This window comes from Dermacentor variabilis, chromosome 9 (assembly GCF_050947875.1).
Source record: "Dermacentor variabilis isolate Ectoservices chromosome 9, ASM5094787v1, whole genome shotgun sequence".
NCBI lineage: Eukaryota > Metazoa > Arthropoda > Arachnida > Ixodida > Ixodidae > Dermacentor > Dermacentor variabilis.
The window spans coordinates 66,419,607-66,439,207 of NC_134576.1; the positions used below are offsets into that span (position 1 = coordinate 66,419,607).

The 19,601-nt window shown below is 46.8% G+C and overlaps 1 protein-coding gene across 1 annotated transcript in view; it reads right to left on the reverse strand.

Annotated features, from left to right (window-relative positions):
- LOC142592769 (uncharacterized) overlaps positions 1–19,601 on the reverse strand; it is a 48,291-nt gene that overhangs the window by 14,335 nt on the left and 14,355 nt on the right. The window contains exons 4-6 of the mRNA XM_075704435.1: positions 19,226–19,361; positions 15,844–16,011; positions 12,316–12,468 (exon numbers count right to left, since the gene is read on the reverse strand). Coding sequence (XP_075560550.1) covers positions 12,316–12,468; positions 15,844–16,011; positions 19,226–19,361 — 457 coding nt within the window. The remainder of the gene's footprint in view (positions 1–12,315; positions 12,469–15,843; positions 16,012–19,225; positions 19,362–19,601) is intronic.

The following is a 19,601-nucleotide window of genomic DNA, read 5'->3' on the forward strand; positions in this document are numbered from 1 at the left end:
GATTGGAAAAGCAGCAGCAGTAAAAGTAAAAAAAAAGATATGTAGGGTTTTACGTGCCAGAACGACGATCCGATTCTCAGGCACGCCGCAGTGGGGGGCTCCGTAAATTTGGAGCACCTGGGGTTCATTACCGTGCACCTAAATATATAGCTACACGGGAGTTTTCATTTCGCCCCCACTGAAATGCGGCCGCCGTAGCTGCGATTCGATCCCTTGACGCCGCGCTTCAAATCAAATAGGAAAAGAAGCTGGCAGCGTTCTAGCAAAAAGAAAGTTCCAGGTGCGCCAAAGTGAAACAAAAGTTCTCAAGGGGGCTTTTCTAAGCAACCTGGAGTATTAAACTACAAAGGAAGAAACGTTCAAAATCAGAATTGTACGGCAGTATTTGGCCAGACCAGAAATGTTTCCTACGCGCTGCGAAATAAGGTAGAAAAACGAGCTGGAAAATCTGGAAAAATGCGGAGTTATACGTCCCGTTAAGGTGATTGGGCAAGGCCAGTAGTTGCGACTCCGAAGAAAGTTGGCACGCTGAGTTCGTGTGAGGGCTACAAAGTGACATTTCATCTCGTGCTAAAAGACCGATCCATTCCCACTTCCTCGACCTGAAGACTTGTGCTCCACAATAGTGATAGCAAAGACTTTTGCGTGTTGGAACTTTCGACCACGTATTAGCAGATCCCTCTATTGAATCACAACGCCTGCTCACTATCCATATGCGCATGGGGCTTTTCGAATTTCGCCGCTTACCGGTAGATGTCTTTCAGAGCACCGTCACTTATTCTGTTCGCACTGTGGGTGCTGACCTTATCTATTCCAAGGAAGAAAAGATAAATTCGGTCACAGAAGAGTCTGGGCCCACTTGCCAAACCGAGCTAAAGGCTTATCTAGGTATACTAAAATGTTACGCGAAGTTCTTAAGCAACTTTACCTGCGTCGCAGAACCATTGCATCGTGTGCTGCGCAAGGGCGAAACGCGGTCATGGACACGGGAATGCAGCGAAGCGTTTGCTGCCACGAAGCAGTTGCTTGTCAAAAGTACTGTGCTCACTTATTACGACGCAGCGCAATCAATTGTTCGGTCTGTGGTACTTCGTCGTATGGATTTCATGCTGTCATTTTTCTGGAAACTGCAGAGGTACGAGAGACCGCTGGCATTTGCGTCTAGAACACTTGCATCAGCTGAGAAGAACTATGCTCAGTCAGAGTGGGAAGCATTATTTGGGTTAAAATATTTCACTGGTACTTGTATGGAAGCACTCTTTACACAGATAATCAACCACTTCTCGGAATATTTGGCCAAGACAGAGCTGCGCCTTAACTCGCTGCAACTCGAACGTAATGAAGGGCAATTACACTGGCAGTATGTAGGTAGAAGCTAAGGTGTAAAAAAAGGAAGAAAGGTTGAAGTGGCTGATGCTATGTCCTGGCTACCACAGCGTATTGTAGCAGTCGACAAGCCTCCCGAGTGTGAAATTACCACTGAAATTGCCACACCACTGATATTATAAGACGTGGCTAAAGCTACCAGACGAGAATCCACCGTGTCTCGCCGGACGCACCTCATTCAAAATGGCTGGCCTTCGCAGTGCTCCGAGGAGTTCAGGCCGTTTTATTCGTCGCGTCGAATTGTCGGTAGAGCAAGAATGTATAACGTGGAGGTCAAGGGTGATCATACCTCATAAGCTTCAGCTACTGGTCTTGCATCAACTGTATGAGTACTATTCGGGAGCTAGCCGTATGGAAGCGCTAGCAAGAAGCTTTTTGTGGTGGCAGGGTCGACCTATCGTTTGAGAGCTATGCTCGATATTGTCAGGTGTGTCAGGGAGTTCAGAACGCTGCTTCTCCCAGTGCCTGCAAATGTGATTATCCACCAAAACGCTGACAACGCGTGCACGTCAACTATACCTTAAAAGGCTGCCAGATGCTGCTAGTCCTCGTCATCGCGTTCTCAAAATGGATCAAAATGTGGGCTCTGTCATCTGCTACTGCTAACACAACCGTTTGAAAACAAACGGTGTGTGTTTGCCGCTTATGGTCTTCCAGAGGCGCTGGTGAGTGAAAACGGACCGAGATTCGGAAGAGTTCGCAACGTTCATGAAGGTGAACGGCGTAAGGCACGCCAAGACGCTACCATATCATGCAACTTCTAACGGAACGGCTGAGCGTTAAGTGCAGACAACCAATCAAGCCCTCTTGAAGCAGGTCCTGGAAGACAAACTTCGCTACAATAAAAAATAAATTCCTCCGTGAAATCTTTGGCCAGCTATGTCAGGAGCTATCGGAATACTCTACGCAGTACTATTGGCCAGACAATTGCGGTAATTTTTAAAGAAAGCCATAGGTCAAGCTCGTTACTGAAACCAAATTTTGCATTATCCATGAGGGCAAGCAGCAGCATATGAATAAACAGAATTTCATGTCGCGTGGGATTCGTCGATGTTTTGCCGTGGGAGACGCTATGTGTGCAAAAACTGTGCGAGGTGAAACAGTGTCGTGGGACGATGGCATTGTGACGTAGGTTGTCAGTGCGGGTTGCTGTGTGGTGAAAGTTTGGCATTCGGAGGGATTTACGTATGCGAACGGCATCAGAGCCCACTACGCAAGCCCGGATTCCCCAAGCTTTCTGCCGGTACAAACTGCTCGCGCAGCCTCGCAAAACAGCTGATCCGAATGTCCTGATGTCTAGTGGGGCAGTCCCTGTACCGCCTATCGCGGCCCCATGCGCAACAGAGCCTGCAAAACATCAGGTTCTGGCATCGGAATCACCCACGCCCGGAACAGCCGCCCCCACCGCTTTGAACTGGCGAGGCGCTGCACCTACAGCCGAGCTGCAAACTGCGTCGTAGTGCCCGCGTGCGACATCCCCCGAACCGACACCAACACAGGGACTTTTGCAATTAATGAAAAGATGAATTTTCATGGCGTGACGTCGCGTATCACTGCGCATCCAGTGCGCCAATTCCTTTTGGGACAGATCACGTGACATCTTGCCGATATAAACGCACATCAAATAAACGATCATTCCTTCTGCTTCTTGGAATGCTGACTGCCCGCATAATTGCAAGCAGGTATTTAGCAACGTATCAGCTGAGCGTAGCTGCAACTCTTTTAGCTAGAAAAAATTTTGCATGAATGCAATATCAGGCGTACATTGCCAAATGAAGTTATGGGGTTTTACGGGTCACAGCCACGATCTGATTGTGAGACAAGCCGTAGTGGGGCCTCCGAAAATTTGGACCACTTGCGGTTCTTTACCGAGCACCTTAATCTAAGTACACGGGTGTTTTCACATTTCGCCTCCCACGAAAATGTGGCCGCCGAGGTCGGGACTCTGCAAAATTAGTTAAAGCTGCTTTAAAAAAGTGAAACACGACTGCATGACTTCCGAGTCTAGCTGCAGTCACGTATTCTTATGCCGGAAGCACCCCATGAATTGGACGAACTCTCCCGAGACTATAATCCAGTTCATTAATAAATAATCCCTGATAGTCTGGTGCCCAGACGAGCCTTATTTTAGGAGGCACTAAAGAATGGGACGTGCGCACAATGTGACACCACTATTTGCAGGGAGTAAGGAACACAGGGATGAAGAATCTCAATATCACAAGTGATACTTTTGATAAGCTTATTTTTCATAGGGATAACATAACGGCCAGAAGTTCAGCGAGAAATAGTGGTCTCAAGTGGAGAACTTATGGGGGAAGAAATGACAGTCCAGAGCAGGAGAGCAAATTCACATATAGCCAATTTCTTAGTATTGTGAGGCATCTGTCGCACTGTATCATCTCTACTTCACTTCTATGCATCTCGACGCTTATCGATCAATGCACGGATGCTCCGATCCCCCTTTTTTGCGTACTTCATCGACCTGCAGCTCAATGTTTCTCACTCAATGCATATACTTTGGTCCTACGTTGTTCCCGTAACTTTTTACACACTCAGATGAATTCGCTCTCTGTTTCAGTTACGTCTTGTACTTGTCTGCTCGGGCAACCCAACGACGCATGCCAAGTTTCACCTGCATAGTGGTCGAAACTGTCGATTCGGACATACACCTAAGTGGCAATTACCCAGCAACCCAAGTTGTTTACAATGCAATACAGTAGAGTGCCCGTCCATTGGCGAGAAGAGACAACGAACCCTTTTCAAAAAGTTGACACTATTTACTTGCGCATACGTCGTTAAACACTGGCTGGCAGTATATCTTTGAAGTAATAAGTGGGCTCGGTCGAAGTTTTTCTATACTGTACGCCAGTGACATTTTCCGGCACACCTGTTACGCAACCTGCAATCTTATATGCATGATGATGATGATATAAGCGGTGTTTTGTGGCGCAAAGGCCACGTATTACCAAAGAGCGCCAGGTCTGTGTTAATGAGTTCGCAGTGGAGCTATGAATTACGAGAGCTGGATGTTACATGGCTGTAAAAGGGCCTAAAAATTCTTGCTCTAAAGTGCATAAAAGCTATTCTGAATAAAATTTGCCAGTGGTAATGAGATTTACTATGGACACGATAGATATATTGTGAAAGAAACATGATATAGTAAAATATGTCAGAGGTCGAAATTTGCAAGACGCACTACCACCTTTACAGAGCCGTTTATATGCAAGAGCATGGAGACATGTGCCATACAAAATTACTACCACAGCGACATTATCCGGAAAGAGGATGTGCTATGAATTCATGGGGCTAATAACACGTAAGTCAGCATCGTTGAAGAAACCTATAACTGTTCTCGTGTCAAAAACTGTTCTGGACGAACATTACAGAATGAAAAAGGACGTGCTGCTTGTATGCGACAGGAAAGTGTCTCTTAGCTTCTGCTTTCAGACACTCCAGAAAGAAGTGGAGGATGGTCAGCATCTCGGCACATCTACCGCAAGTTGGAGGCTTATTACCAGTCAGCAAAAACTGTGTGTGCCATATATGTGTCCTATTCTAAGAAGACAGAATAGGTCATCAGTTCGCCTTGTTTTCGTTGTGGAGAGCCAGGAACCTAAATATAGCTTAAGTGAAGCTTATTTGTTTCAGTGTCCCACAAGCGTAGCCAGTTGGTTAGCAGTTTTTTTCGCAGGAAAGGCTTCGAATCTGCGGCAGGGACATCAGCTGAAGGATTAAAAGCGTGCGATGTAATTTACGTGGTCAATTGGTCTGCTACCACATTCTCCTCGATGCCTCTATGTTCAGCCATCCAGCATATAGTGGTTACATACCGGTTAGATATATACGCTCTACACAGAACGAAATAGAGTTCAGTGAGCACAGGAGTTGTGTTTGCGGAGTAACTCCAAGGCTTTTACGACGCTATGGGCGTCTGTAAATATGACTTTTTGAAGTTAATTATCTTATATGCTGCACAGCTGACAATAGTGCATAGACCTCAGCGTAAAGCTACTTCTTTCTGGATGCAGGAAACTGGATTCCGAGAAAAATGGACCGACGGCTACCTAAGACGCGCCAGCATGTGAATCAGTCTGTTTATGCCAAGCTGCACTTCTCGTTCGCAGATGACGATATTACATGACTTGAAGGCCATCTGCACATCGTCGACACAAACAATAAAACATTGTGAGTGGGGTGACTGTTTGCAGGAAGTTCATTTTTATAAGAAACAGTATGCTACACCGGCGACAAGTTGTTTTCATCCACTTCCATTAATTTATCGTTTCTTTGATTCATTTATTAAGCACAAGTAATTTCCCCTATATTGTTCTTGGTGTCAGTGTTTGGGGGCTTCTTATGATAAGCACGCCCACCGTGGCACTGGTCGCTTTTGTGAATGACGTAGACAAAGCACTGTCCACTCATACTTGGAACGCGCGATTAGAGAGATAATTATCGATTGCGTTTAGTACGTTGCCATGGACCCCCATCGCCGAAAGATCTCAATTCCGAAATGCATGTTGTGTCGCAAGCTTTCTCTACGCCTGGAAATACTGACAGAACTGTTTATGTATTAAAGAATGTCGAATATATGCCTCAATGCGGACAAGGCTGTCTATTGCGAACATACTTTCTCTAAAACCACACTAGAAGCTGTCCAGCATTTTATTTTTGAGGAACCAGATTAAGCGCCAGTTTACCATTTTTTCGCACAGTTTGGAGAGACAAATTCTTAGCGCTATTTACCGATATCTGCTGGCTACTCCGGGGTCTTTGCCATGTTTAAGCATGCGGATGACTATAGCTTCCTTTCATGAGGACGGGATGTACCTTGCCATCGGCATGCCATCAAAAAGAAACAGGTGTGTTTTCAGGGTATCAGGACGTATACGCTTAATCATTTCATACATGACACGATCACCACCTGGCGCCGAGTTGTTGCAGTGAGTGAGAGAAGCTTTCAGTTCATCTAGGCGGAATAGGTCGTATCTCATTTCGTGTATATTTTTGACCTAGGGGATGTCCCTCTCCGTGCTCTTTGAACCTCAGGAACGTTTGTGTGTAATGGGACACACTATACATATATGCAATGTTCCGCGGAGGCAACCTGCCTGATCTTCCAGGCTCTTACTTTGAGTACACACTAAGAGTAATCAGTGTATCTCCTGACCTTTTTATTTGTTTGCTGGATTCCAAACTTTCGTCTCTACCATGTAAGAAATTATACTGGAGGTTAACGTCTCCCATCTTACCGTTTAACACGTCGGCGCGTTATTCAGCCCTGCGACTTTGCTTGTTTAAAATAAAGCAGTTTTCCGGCAGTTGCTGAGTCGCGAAGCACCACCAGGCTTTGGTTTGATTCTTCCGTGCTTTTCACATTCTTTGTTCCACCACGGCATAGGAAGTTGGTTAGCTAGTCTGCTACTTTGATGGAAGGATTGTGTTAGCCTTAATTATAAAGCCTTATATGCGGCACAGCATCGTCTATCTGAAAAAGGCAATATCACCCGGCCTAAATATGCTAACTCTCGGGACAGTTCTTTAACAGAGTCAACCTTCTACCTACAGACTTGTGGGCAGCGTTCGTCCTCTTTTGTTTGACCCAAGACTATCGGAAATTGGGCACTTCCGCTGCAATTATCAATGTCGCTCCACTCTAGGTACGGATTGAGCATTCGACACTTGGCTTATGTCTATGGAAGAATGTTTGTGCGCAGAGGAATAGAATGCAGACTGTTTCTTAATAAGAAGGCATGCCCGGGAGGAAAATGAAGGTCCCCCCCCCCCCCATCTCGCGTCGTAGCAAAATCTCCCCACAGAGTGCTATGTGCATTGAAATCTATTACGACTACATAAGGAAAATAAAACTACGGTTCTCTGTTCTAGAAAGTTGATAGCCAGGAGGGATGTATACAGAAGTAACTTTAACCCGTCCATCAGCATATTAGAGGTTGGATTGCGGAAAGTTTTGACGGGACACACAGAAGAGAAACACTACAGACAGTCTGGTCAAAATGTTGCGCTATCCAACCTCTAATATGCTATACCAATACGCCTAGTCTTCAGCCTTGGCAGTTTATCAGACAGTAGAGCTCGAACAGCAACTGCCTCAAAGGCTGTTTGGAGTTTAATCTGTCGCAAGCTGTGTATTTATCAAATATAGCGACACTTCCCGACAAGGTTCTGGCGTCGTCACCGTCCGAAAAATGGCATATTGCCTAAGAAAGCTTGCAGTTGCTGGTTTCACATCAGTCTTCTCGACACACGGCACCCTCGGACCATGTTTACGAAGGAGCTTTTAACGTCATCAAGGTTATGGGGAAGACTCCTGACGTTGAATTGCGATATTTGTATCTCCATACTGAGAAGTGCTCTGCTGTGTGTTGAGAAAACGAAATTTAGGTTACAAAGCCCTTTTGATGTGGAATTTCTTTTTTGGAGCAATCGCTCCAAAAAAGCTCCTTTTGCGCTGGCGGCGCCGCTTGACTGCGAGTCGCCCCGTCCCGTTGGAGACCATGGGCACGCTGGACATGCGCTCTTGTGAGCAGTTTGACGAAAGGGCGTCTTCAAAAGGGACGAGACCCTGGAAGCCACGAGCCTGGAGGTTGATGGCCCCCTCTTTCGGTATGGCGGAGAAGCGCCAGCGGGAGCCGCCGCGGGGTAGGTGGCATCGCCGCCGGCTCGCGGTGCGTAGGCCAGACAGCCACTGAGCGCCGGGAGCCCGGGGGCCACGCCCTGATGCGTGCCATCGGCCAAGCTATTCTTCGGCAGGTAGATAACCGCCTTCGTGCCTCTAATTGTTTTTGTCTTTCACTTTCATGGTTACGATATCTTTCTTCTTCGTTAAAGGGCAGGACAGTGAGTACGCGGCGTGCTCCCCATCACAATGTACACAATGTAGAGCATTCTTGCAAGATTCTGACGGATGTTTATAAGCATATTTGGCACAGGTTATTCGGCCTCCGCAGCTCTGAGGACAGTGTGTAAAGCTCTGGCATTTGAAGAAGCCAGTGGGATTCGGGATGCAAGACCTGACTGATCTTCACCCAGCGTGTCTCCATATCTAGGGCAGCACACTTTAGTCGAATGTTACAATTTGATGATTGGCATGAATCTTTTCCGTGCCGCTTCATTCTTACTCTTTTCACATTGATAACATTATGATCTCTCCAAAAGTTCAGTCTCGGTAAGCTGTATCATATCATCGGAAATGACGCCACTGATTGTGTTCACAGTACGATGCAACGTGACACTTACTGGTACATCTCCGAAAGAGACAAGATTAGGTAGCTTTCGTGTTGCTCGTTATCATAGAGTTCCAGAGGGAGATCACCGCTTGCGAACTTGGAAACTTAATAACCTGGCCCGAAAGCTTCAGTCAGTGGTTTCAAGAACAGGAAAGGAGATCATTCTTGCTGACGATGATCTCTCCGAATGCATAACATGATATCTTAGATAATTGTCAACTTGGCGGCCAAAAAAAATTGGACTTCTTCGGTGCGCCCTCATTTCTGAGGGTGGTTGAGTAGTTAAGAGAACGTCCCATAGGTTTAGATAAAATTTCGGCAGCCGCGCCAGCACGGCATCATGGAGCCCAACGAGGCAAAGGGCACAACACGAGAAGGTCAGGTCTCGCAAGGGCCAGCTGTACGCCACTGCTATACCTACATATGAATAACCAAGGGTGTCTGTATCGTACAATGTTAACGCTCGCAGCTGGGAAAATGGGAAGTAAAATAGAATAAGCAGAGGACCGGAAAGTTTGAAAGTGAGAGAGAGAGATAGACGAAGATAGGAGAGCAGGAAAATGCAACAGTACGTTTCCCTCGGGTGGTTCAATATCGGGGCTACCATCTGCGAGAAGTTGATGCCAGAAGGGTGTGTTACTTCCACCAAGGGGTAGGAAAACTCCGAACTTTCAGCATCAGTTCAACTCACAAGATTCTCTTTTCCCCGGACACGGCTAAGCAGAGCAAGGTTAGACGCGGGAGGGTCCAACCCTCCCGCGTCTGGGTACATGGCGTTACAACGCACCAAACGTCTGCTTACGCAGACGTCCAAGCGGAGGCAACCTTATATGCAGACGATACTACCGTTTTCTCTAAGTCTTAACACGTGTAACCTCCTAAGAGTTGCTATCGTCTACAAGACCAAGCTCGCTCCATTTATGGCATGAAATTCGAACTGAATGTTTCGAAGTACAATATTATCACGGCAAAAATATATGCCGGCCTCAGATGCTATCGGTATAAAACAAACCGATTACGCGTGAACTTGCAAATAAATTTTGGTGTCATATTTGGTGTCCGCCAACACTAGTGTGGACAAGTGGTTCCTAAGATGCATACAAATCTAAATCAGTACGCATCAAACGTAAGTAGAAACGTCTGTTGAATGTGTGGCTTAGAAAACTACAGCACCGTAGAATAACAAGATCAGTTCATTCTTATCGTGTGGCAATGCTCACAAGGTAATTACGTGCTTTATGCACATCGAGAAAGCGAGCAGAACCGGTAACCTTTTTTTTAACAAGATATGAATGAACATTGCCATATTTTAAAAAATGGTGGTACTTTGTCATGGCGAATATTTCAATGTAAAGTATTTTCTTGGTATTTACAACGTTAACAACTATTATGAATGGTTCTTCCTGCAACTATCGCGTCTTAATCTTAACCCTCGTGTGCTCCAATGGATACGCAACTTTCCGACTAACCGTCAACAGTTCGTTTACGCTAGCCAATGCTCGTCTAATTGATCACCCGTCATCTCCGGCGTGCCGCAACTGTGCTGGGGCCACCACTCCTTTTGATATAAATTGAATACTTACCGAAAGGTTGTTCGAAAGTTCGTTTATTTACGGATGATTGCTTAATCTTTCATCCTATTACTAACAACGCAGATTCTTGTGCTAATGTGCCTCCCGACAAAAAAAAAATTTGTACTTTCCACCATCGCCAAACATCTATTTCAGCTAATTACGTTATCGCCAGTTCTGAAATATGTGCTGTGACTTCTTATAAGTACTTTATGTATTAACTTGTCCAGTAACCTCAGTTGGTCCTCACACATTTGCAGCATTGGCAATTATGGCAATCGTGTGGTATGCTACCTGCGCCGCAATCTACGCCTTGTTCCCCCTTCAGTAAAACTACTTGCATATTTAGCACTTGGATCCAAACTAATACGCATGCTCACTCTGGGTCCCATACCAATCTAACCTGGCTGCAGCACTGGAATTCATGGAGAATCGTGCCGCAAGAGTCATTTACACCGACTACTCTCACCACACTATGGTTACTAAACGTAAGTCATCTCTGAAATTTATAATCCTCGAGCACCGCCACAAAACAGCAAGACTGTCTCGTTTACAACTTTTGTCACTCGCTGCATCACCAAAGAGACATCGCGCCTGCGCATTGCGGCGCAGGCGCAATGCGCAGTTGCATCCCGTCAGCCATTCAAAGGTTCCTTATTCCCTTCAATCAGGCACGACCTCTCATCTTAACTCTTTGTTCGTTCAAACAGCGGAAGACTAGAACAATCCACCTGTTGAAGTAGTTCATCTTACAGTCAAATTTTCGTTCTGAACGAGAAAGAAAATACAGAGAATCGTAGCTAATCCATGGGTTCAAGACATTGCCTCCAATAGGCATAAATGTTCAAAGGGAGCTTTAGAATCTAATCGGTACGTTAAATTTCAAGCTATAGACAACAACACTTAGTTTGGTTTCTTGGCGTTTCTTTTTCTTTCTCTTTTTTTCGTTCTTTTTGATTTTCCCCCCCATTATACCATTTCAGTATTTTCTTTTTCTCCTTGCTTTTTCTTTTTTTTACGAGCACCGGTTTCTGTCGTTCCTTTTATCTCTTTCACAGACAATACGACCACCAGTGAAACAGGTAATACAGGGCTGCTGCGCACGCCGTTGACACGCCGGCTGACACGCAGACGTTGACACGTAATTGACAGACGGCCGGGTCCCTGGGCTTCTGCACAGCACTTTATTCTGAATTCGACCCACTAACACCTTCGCTCGTTGCCGCACCCACCCGCCTTACGCCCTCTCCCCTTTAGAACCCCACCGATATATACTGTGGAGAGGAAAGCATGTGTCGCCTTGAAGAAGACAACTCCACTTGTCGAAACTTTGGCGCCTGTTTTCACATTGTTTTCGTTTTGCTCATCCTCTTGAATTTCCAGCTCCCGCATTCGCCGTATTTTTCCTGCACCACTCCAGTCATTCATCGTTCAATGCATTTATTGAAACTATGACCTAGATATGCCAACCCCTCATTCAAAACTCTAAATGGGGTATTGAGGTATGAATACATAAGGATATAAATTCGCTCTGACCTGTACAGCAGAATTGTGAACCGTAATGCCTGGAAAAGAAGCTTTTTGAATATATTACTCCAAGAAGTAGAATAATGTCACAGGACCTATGTTACAGAAGGAATGTCACAGCAGCACTTCAGTTTCTTTTTGCACACACTTTTGAATTGAGCTGTACGTTTGAACTGCACGAACTGCAATTTAACTGCAATTGAATAAATTGAACTGCACGTTTTAATAGCTTCATAAAGCTGTACTAGCGCCAGCGCTATGCAGGTAAACATTCTGATGAACATCATTCTCTATTGTGCTTAGTGGTTCGTCGTTATGTGTGCGACTACTATTACCATTGTCTCCACCTGTGTCACGTCTCAGCTAACACTTTCGATGCTGGAAATGCAATCGATTTTTATGAACGACGCTACGTGCCTAACAGGGTACCACGTACTATGAAACAATCTTGGTTGTGTTTAATCCTGGAGCTCCTGGCCATTTTTCGATGGCGGAATAAAACTAAACTTGAACTGGGGAGCAGTTCGGAAGCGAGCGCTTGCACAGCGTCAAGATTTGTAAAATAATTGTGCGGTGCGCCTTACTTGAAGTTTCTCAAGGGCCACGTGGTTCCGGATGACTTGTGCCAGAGCCTCGCCCCGAAGGGCAATCAGGAAGGAGTGTTGAACAGACAGGCACTTTACAGTCCGGTTGCGAGCCAGGGCATCCAGGAACACGCCAGCCTCTGTGTCATCAGCCTGCAAATTTAGTTCAGAGCTTTCTGGCCAAGTGATCGGCTAAGTTTCCCGCATACATGAAACGGGCATTGAAACTCGCATGCCAATGAAAGTAATTGTTCCTGAGTGCATTAAAGTTCTGGCAATGGAGAAGCGCCGATCAGATTCAGGCCGTACTTAGGTATGGAAGACGGCCTAGTTATACTGGCAGATAACTGCTGCACATTTCACATTGCAGTCATTTGGTGCGCACTGTGGTGGCTACTGACACGGTCGAAGCGTACGATAATGTAAATCATTAGTCAAATTCTGAGAACCACAGACTTGTACACTCCTTAACACGCCGGGCATTTTCTATACAAGTAGACGGGCAGGAATTCGGTTGTTTTACATCAAGCCGAGGGGTAACAAGGCTCCGTTCTGGCACCATTATTATTGCCTTCATACCTGTAGCGTATCTCAAGGTCTCGCTGTAACCTTGGAATACAATGTAAACAACTGCAGGAAGGCCTTGATCTGTTTCACGAGTATATTCAGTCCGCTGAACTGCAGATATCAATACAGAAATGTTGCTACGTACACGTTTTCCAAACATTACAGCTACATTACAACAAACAACATATCTATTGGAAGTGCAGATCTCTACGCTGCCGATTCTGGAACTATGAAGCCGAACGCTACAAATTATTCGAAGCATGCCCGACAGAAAGCGCTGCCGATGCACTTGCCTGAACGGCAATCTTTGATTAGACAGTAAAATTACTTAGAACACCGATGCCTATTTAATAGCTCTTGGTTTAGGGGCGCCTTTGACTTGCTGAAGTGTCCTGCAGTCCTATACGTATAGGAACCTGCATAAGGCCGACGCCCCTCTGCCGCAAACTGTCGGCGCTGGTTTTCGTTCACCAATGGGAGACATGGACATTGACCGGTTATATAGTAACCTCTTAGTTGCCACACCGAGTTCTGATATTTTTGGGAGCGCTAACTACTACTCCCGGTACAAACCCGACCTTCAAGCTCAGCCAAGATCAAACTGTCTTAGTCTGCCACTACCGGTGGCTGCTGCACATGTCGCGTGGGCGCTAATATCTTGAAAGCGATCTGCGATGTGGACAAAGTGCGCGGTCACGTGGGCTTCATCTTCAGTTGATCTACGGTGTGTACGAAGTGCGCCGAGTGCTGGTTGCGTCGCAAGCGCTGTGCTTTCGACGCTTAGTTCCTGTTGAAGCGAGACTCAGCGTGGAGGTAAATTCGCTCGCTGCTTCTGCCGCGCCGAACAGAGTGTGTTGTCTTGTGGTGCAACTGTAGATGCGGTAGTTGCCGATGGCTCCGAGTTACGCCTGCGTCTTTTCTCAAAGCAAGCAAAACCATGCTATCACTCGACAAACATGGCTTTACCGCGTTGAACCACGGCAATGCTAAGCTAGATTCTCCAATGGCCCTTGATTGAAATTCGACGTACCGGCGTAGAGGGGTGTGCTGCTATACAGTGCAAGCTTTGTGTACGATTCTTGTCGTAAGACGCAAAAGTACACAAATATCAATATGGTTACCAACTTGGCCATGTATGGCAGTACCGACGATTTCCCTGTATTTTACAGTAATGTTTCACACAGTTTAGTGCAGCAGCATTAATTCACGTGACCAAATATAGCGGAAGAAATGTGTAGAGCGCACAAATGGCTAGGTATATATTTTCACACTCATAAGCAACAGTGCAGATTGGATGTTTGAAGTGCGTCGAAGTACGTCCATGTAGGTGACCACCTGCAGTTTCCTTGGGCGAAGAGTCACATGCCAGGCAAAGGTAACTGCGACAAGCTGACAGGTTATCATAGCCTAATTCTCAAGCGTTAGATGGGCTACACTACAACTGCGCAAGGTGACCGCGCGAAATTGCTACACCAACCAACATATCGAAGTTTGAAGCGCATGCTTCTTAGTTTACCTCCTTTTTGAGTTGTTTTCTCTAAATGAATTCGGAATGGTGTAAGACACCAAAAGTGCTTGTGGGCGCTCCGGTCAACGTGTCGGCCCTCTAGTCAACGTCCTGCTCGTGGTGCAAGCACGGGAGCATGCCCAGGCAATCCGCCTAAAACTTTGCGAGGAATCTAGCTTGCGTTCAGAGCGGCATGTTACTCGGCGAACTCGTTATGTGTAGGCCAGAATACCACAGAAGACCTGATGATACCCGTAGAAGAGCACCGCGTGGGCGAAGAATTTGCTACACGCGGCCGCCAGCATGTCCAACTTTCACGATAGAGGCGGAAATCCAGGGGTGGCGGGAAGCACACAGGATTGTAGACTTTCCGCAAATTGTCTATAGCGTAAGGCTACTGGGGTGGTGCAGGGCGAACTGGATTAGCTAGAATCAAACACGCCACCATACCCTCAGTACGCGGCCGCCTCTGAATCCTGTACCGAGCCAGAAACGCGCCCAAGAAAGCTAAGCTTGGGTGACAAGCCACTGACCCTGCGCCAAACAGTGGAGTGCAACGGCTTTCCGCCGCTTTGGAGTGCTATTCTAGACACCGTTGAATTATACAATAATATTGTATAATTGGCTTTTCGTTCGCAAGCTTTCTTTACCGTTGGTCAGGCGACATCCTTAATACGACTAGTATTAATTATGTAGGCCTGGACCACTTCTTGGACCATTCCATTGCCTGGACCATTGTCTTAAGACTTCTACCTAAAGACTCTGCACATACGGGCCCTGGTCTCATGCCTTGACCTGTATAAAATGGCATATAGATCGAAAATTACTGTCATCACATGAATTACGCTCTGTTGCAGGATCAGTGCCCTGTCAGCTCTTGCTTGTTCACCATGAAGGTTCACAGCAAAGCATCAAAACAGCAAGACGTGCGTCAGGTGCCGCAGAGTTCGGCTGCAGAGACCGGCAAGTTTACTCAGGCCTGTTTATCGCGTGCGCTGTCAACTTTGTGTAGAATAGGAACAAGAGTTGTATGCCCCCTCCGCCCCACCCCCCGAAACTGCAACTAAATTTATAGTTTTTTTTTAATTAAATTATGGGGTTTTACGTGCGAGAACGACTTTCTGATTATGAGGCACGCCGTAGTGGAGGACTCCGGAAATTTTGACCACCTGGGGTTCTTTAACGCACACCTAAATCTAAGTACACGGGTGTTTTCGCATTTCGCCCCCATCGAAATGCGGCCGCCGTGGCCGGAATCCGATTCCCGCGACCTCGTGCTCAGCAGTCTAACACCATAGCCACTTAGCAGCGACGGCGGGTTTTATTGTTTCTCAACCTTACACGAGGGCTCATTTCATGTTGTCTATGTGCTACCCTCGGTGACGAGCTTTCACCGAACGCTACATCCTTCAAGTGGTTGGTAAATACGCTATAGCAGTCTACGAAATACTCACCTTGATATTATACAACTGGAGCGTACAGAGCGCAGTGGATCGCTCCACGTAGGCACCAAGTATACGTGCGACGTCCACTTGGAAATGAATGCCGGAGAGGTGCAGGGTACTGAGGTTCGTCAGCGAAGCCACCGACTCCGCCCAAACAATCCTCTCGACAAACGTCATCTGTGGTGAAAAGAGAGTAAGGAGAAGTGGAAGGCGGCGCAATGATCACTCGCAACTTTGGCAGAGTGGCTACGAAAGCGGTTTGAATGACGCAGTAGCGCCATCCAGTACCATGCACTAGCACTCTCGCTTCACTCAATTTGTCTCTGCAAACACTGATCTATAAGAGGTGAAACACATTGGTGTGTTAATAGAATCCACAGTCAGCTTTAGGTCGGTCGTATATAGCGAACTCAAAGTAAAGCAACCGATTATTAACTGTACTTCGGCTATAACTTTTGCGTAGCAGACCACACACTGGAAAATTCGTTCTCGCATCGCTATTTAGAGTGAGTATGGAGGTCGAGGCCGTTTTTCTGGATGTTCGCAACGTCGGGAAGCACAGCCCCATCTGGGAAGACGAGTCCAGAACAGCTCTCAATAATCCAGAATGATTTCCAGGTTCATTTTCATATTCAATAATTTAAGTTATTTGCTTACTTATTTACAATAGCTCATAGTCCCCACTGAAGGGGTAAGGGGCGTGTTATTACCGCAGAGTTAATCGTTATTACAGCCAATTGATCGTTGCTTTTAAGAACACGACTGGAGGGGAGCGCAACTGGGGGACGGCAATTCCAAACTGCTAATGCCGTCGTCATCACCGCCAATTCATACACGTCATTTCATTTAGTTCATTCCGTTTGTCATTTCCTTGAACACTCATAGACGTCACTGCTTTATTATTCTCAAACCAACGCTATCCTCGCAATCAACTGGAAGCTCGACCTCGCCGTCTTTATCTGGCCAAGCACGATCTTGGTTGCTTCGCCGACGGGAATCCGCAAAGACCCACGCCACTCATCGCCTGCGAAATGCGCCACACTTGCGATCTTTAGAAGTTTGAAGTGCATTCACTGGCTAAAATTTACCACTATTTATTACATGAAACGAAATTGCATCGTCAGCGCTTTGCATATGTTTAAAATGTTATGATTAAGTTGCGTTATAATGAATGGCCGGCTACTGTCGGTCAAAAAGCTCAGAAACAATATTAACTTCAGCTGCTCATGCCAAGTCTACCTCTGAGTTGCCAGTTTGGGAGCAGCTCCCCATCCGAGCCAGAGGCAGAGCACCTCAGCCAAAGATGCCTCTGGCGACGGAACCGAATCCATGGGAAACTCAATTACGCGACTGCAACACCTACCCGAAAAGAATGGCGACTTCTGCATTCGTCGCTCAAAAAAACTGAGGTAGTGGACGTCACGTGATCGCAGCACCGCGAGATTTTGGGGCCGCTACAACTTTGTCAGCGGCGTGGCTGCGAGACCTTGCCGATCACCGATCGCATGTTTGGAACCAGCCGAACACGCTTCGATCACTGTACTTCAACCAGCCTAACAAAGGCGCTCGTGTCAGAACACGACAAAGCTAGATTACGGCCAACCGACCACACAATTCCTTGTACCATTACGACCTCAACCAATGTTTATGATTTAGCGGCAACAGAAAGTTTGAGGAAATCGCCAGATAAATGAGTGTGCACCGTTCTTATAGATTTTCGAACTCGCTCGCTTTAAGAGGAATCAGAAGAGGTTTTATGTAGGCATTAAATGAATGACAAAATTTTTGCATACAGGAGGAAGTCCCATAGTTAAAGACTGAATCGGGACCTCCTATAATTAATGTAGAAATGTCAGTGCAGAGAAAATAAAGCAGCAAACAGCAGCAGCGAACACAATAAAATAGGTCGCAGGGCAGCACCCTTAATATAAGCAATAAGAAAAGCATTGGCCCTGTGTCGGCCCACACAACAATCCGGCCACATTTTCACTTCGATCAGCGCTTGCTCCATGTCTCTTTGGTGTATGAAAACATTGATGTTACGAAAGAATAAATCTAAAGCTACATGACGAATACCGCTGATGTGCACATGAAAGTGAAAGCTTTACAAACCTAGTCGAGCCTAGTTTCGCCGTCCCCGGCAATTTGACCTTCATTTGACCGCAGCTGCGCCGTAGCCTTGGCAACGCATCGTGTGACTCGCCACGCCGAGCACCGCAGCCGCCGGCTTAGCGCATGCACTCTCCGCAGCGGACCCGCCACCTCCCCACGTGACTCGCCACACGTCAGGCTAAAATGAGCGCCGCGGTCGCCTAGTCTGTGCGAGCTTGGCCATAGAAGAGAGCGAGGCCGGGCCGTCTCCACTGAGCGTTACTCGGGAGCAGGAGGCTTTGAGCCGTCGTCGCCAAGCGGCGTCTGACCATCCCGCGGATATCGCCCGTAGAACTGGGTCACTGGAGAGGGTCCGGAATGCAACGGGCGTCGCACCGTCGAGATCAATGTAGCGACTGCGGTCGCGCCCTGTCCGCTTGTGCTTTGACGCTGCGCATTTGCTTGGCGTCTCTTTGCATGCCTAGCTCTTGCGCTTTCCGTGCGGCACAACAGGTGTCGCACCGCCGAACGATGCGCGTCTACCCAAGCCAAGTCACAGTCATGTCTAGCCACCGACCGAGGCACAGCTGTCATACTTGGCTTAATGATGCTTGTATACCGAATTATATTACAGCTAAATGAAAGGTTAACCAAATGGAATCGAGACTTAATCCGGCTAAACGAAGTTTTCGCTTTGCATATCCAGAATTAGCTGAGCTAAGCCGCCGCCAAATCTTTTTCAAGGCACTGTCATCCTTTACACAAAAGCAGCAAAAAACAAAAACAAAAACAAAACCTGGTAGCAGCTAGTCTGGTCATGTTTGTGAACTCACCAAAGAATTACCTTGAGGTTTGAGTTTTAAGAGGAAAATGCGCGAAAGCGCGACACCTACTTTCTGAATATTCAATGTCCTTGAGGGAACAATGTAGCTTTTAACGAACATTATCGACTGTCGGGCGAGTTGGTTCATTAGATGGAAACAGCGCTGGCACACGGGACGAAAATATGATCGCGTCTGCGTGCTAGTCTTATACCGTCTAGCACTGCGGCCTTTTCATCATCCTAGATGATTATATGAAGGAAGAAATGCTCATCCCTGAAATTTCCCAAATATATCTGCACTGGAGCACAAAGAGGCCCAGACGAAATGACCCACGATGCCAATCCCGTTTTATGCCGTGCAGGGGTGAGAACCTCGGGTTCTCAACCACGGTGCTCAATCGGAGCAGCAGCAACACCGACATTCTGTGACAGCGCAGGCGAAGAAAAAACCCCTTGATCGCTTCTCGGAGTACTCACCTCGCCGAGTGTATCGACGGAGTAGGGCTTGAACTCAAAATTCTTGATACCTCCGGTGCCAGTGAGTAGGGCGTGCCACATGATGTACCTTTCGAGCGTGGTTTCAGACAAGTCCAAAAAGATGGAAGTCAAGCACCTGCACCATAAAAATCAACCGAACAGACGAATTCTGTGAAAAAGGGACGGAAATGAGGCGACAAACTTTTTGCACAGCTCAGCGTGCACTGTTCGCTTTGTGACGTCTGTGTGTGTGTTTACGCTTACTCCGTGAATGGTGCGCTAATTGTGGACCAAGCAAGTTATTTTATCTTTCCTTGCTATATTTCCGGCGTTCTTTCGCCCTCGACCACTTGTGCAATTCAGGGCAAGAAAGACC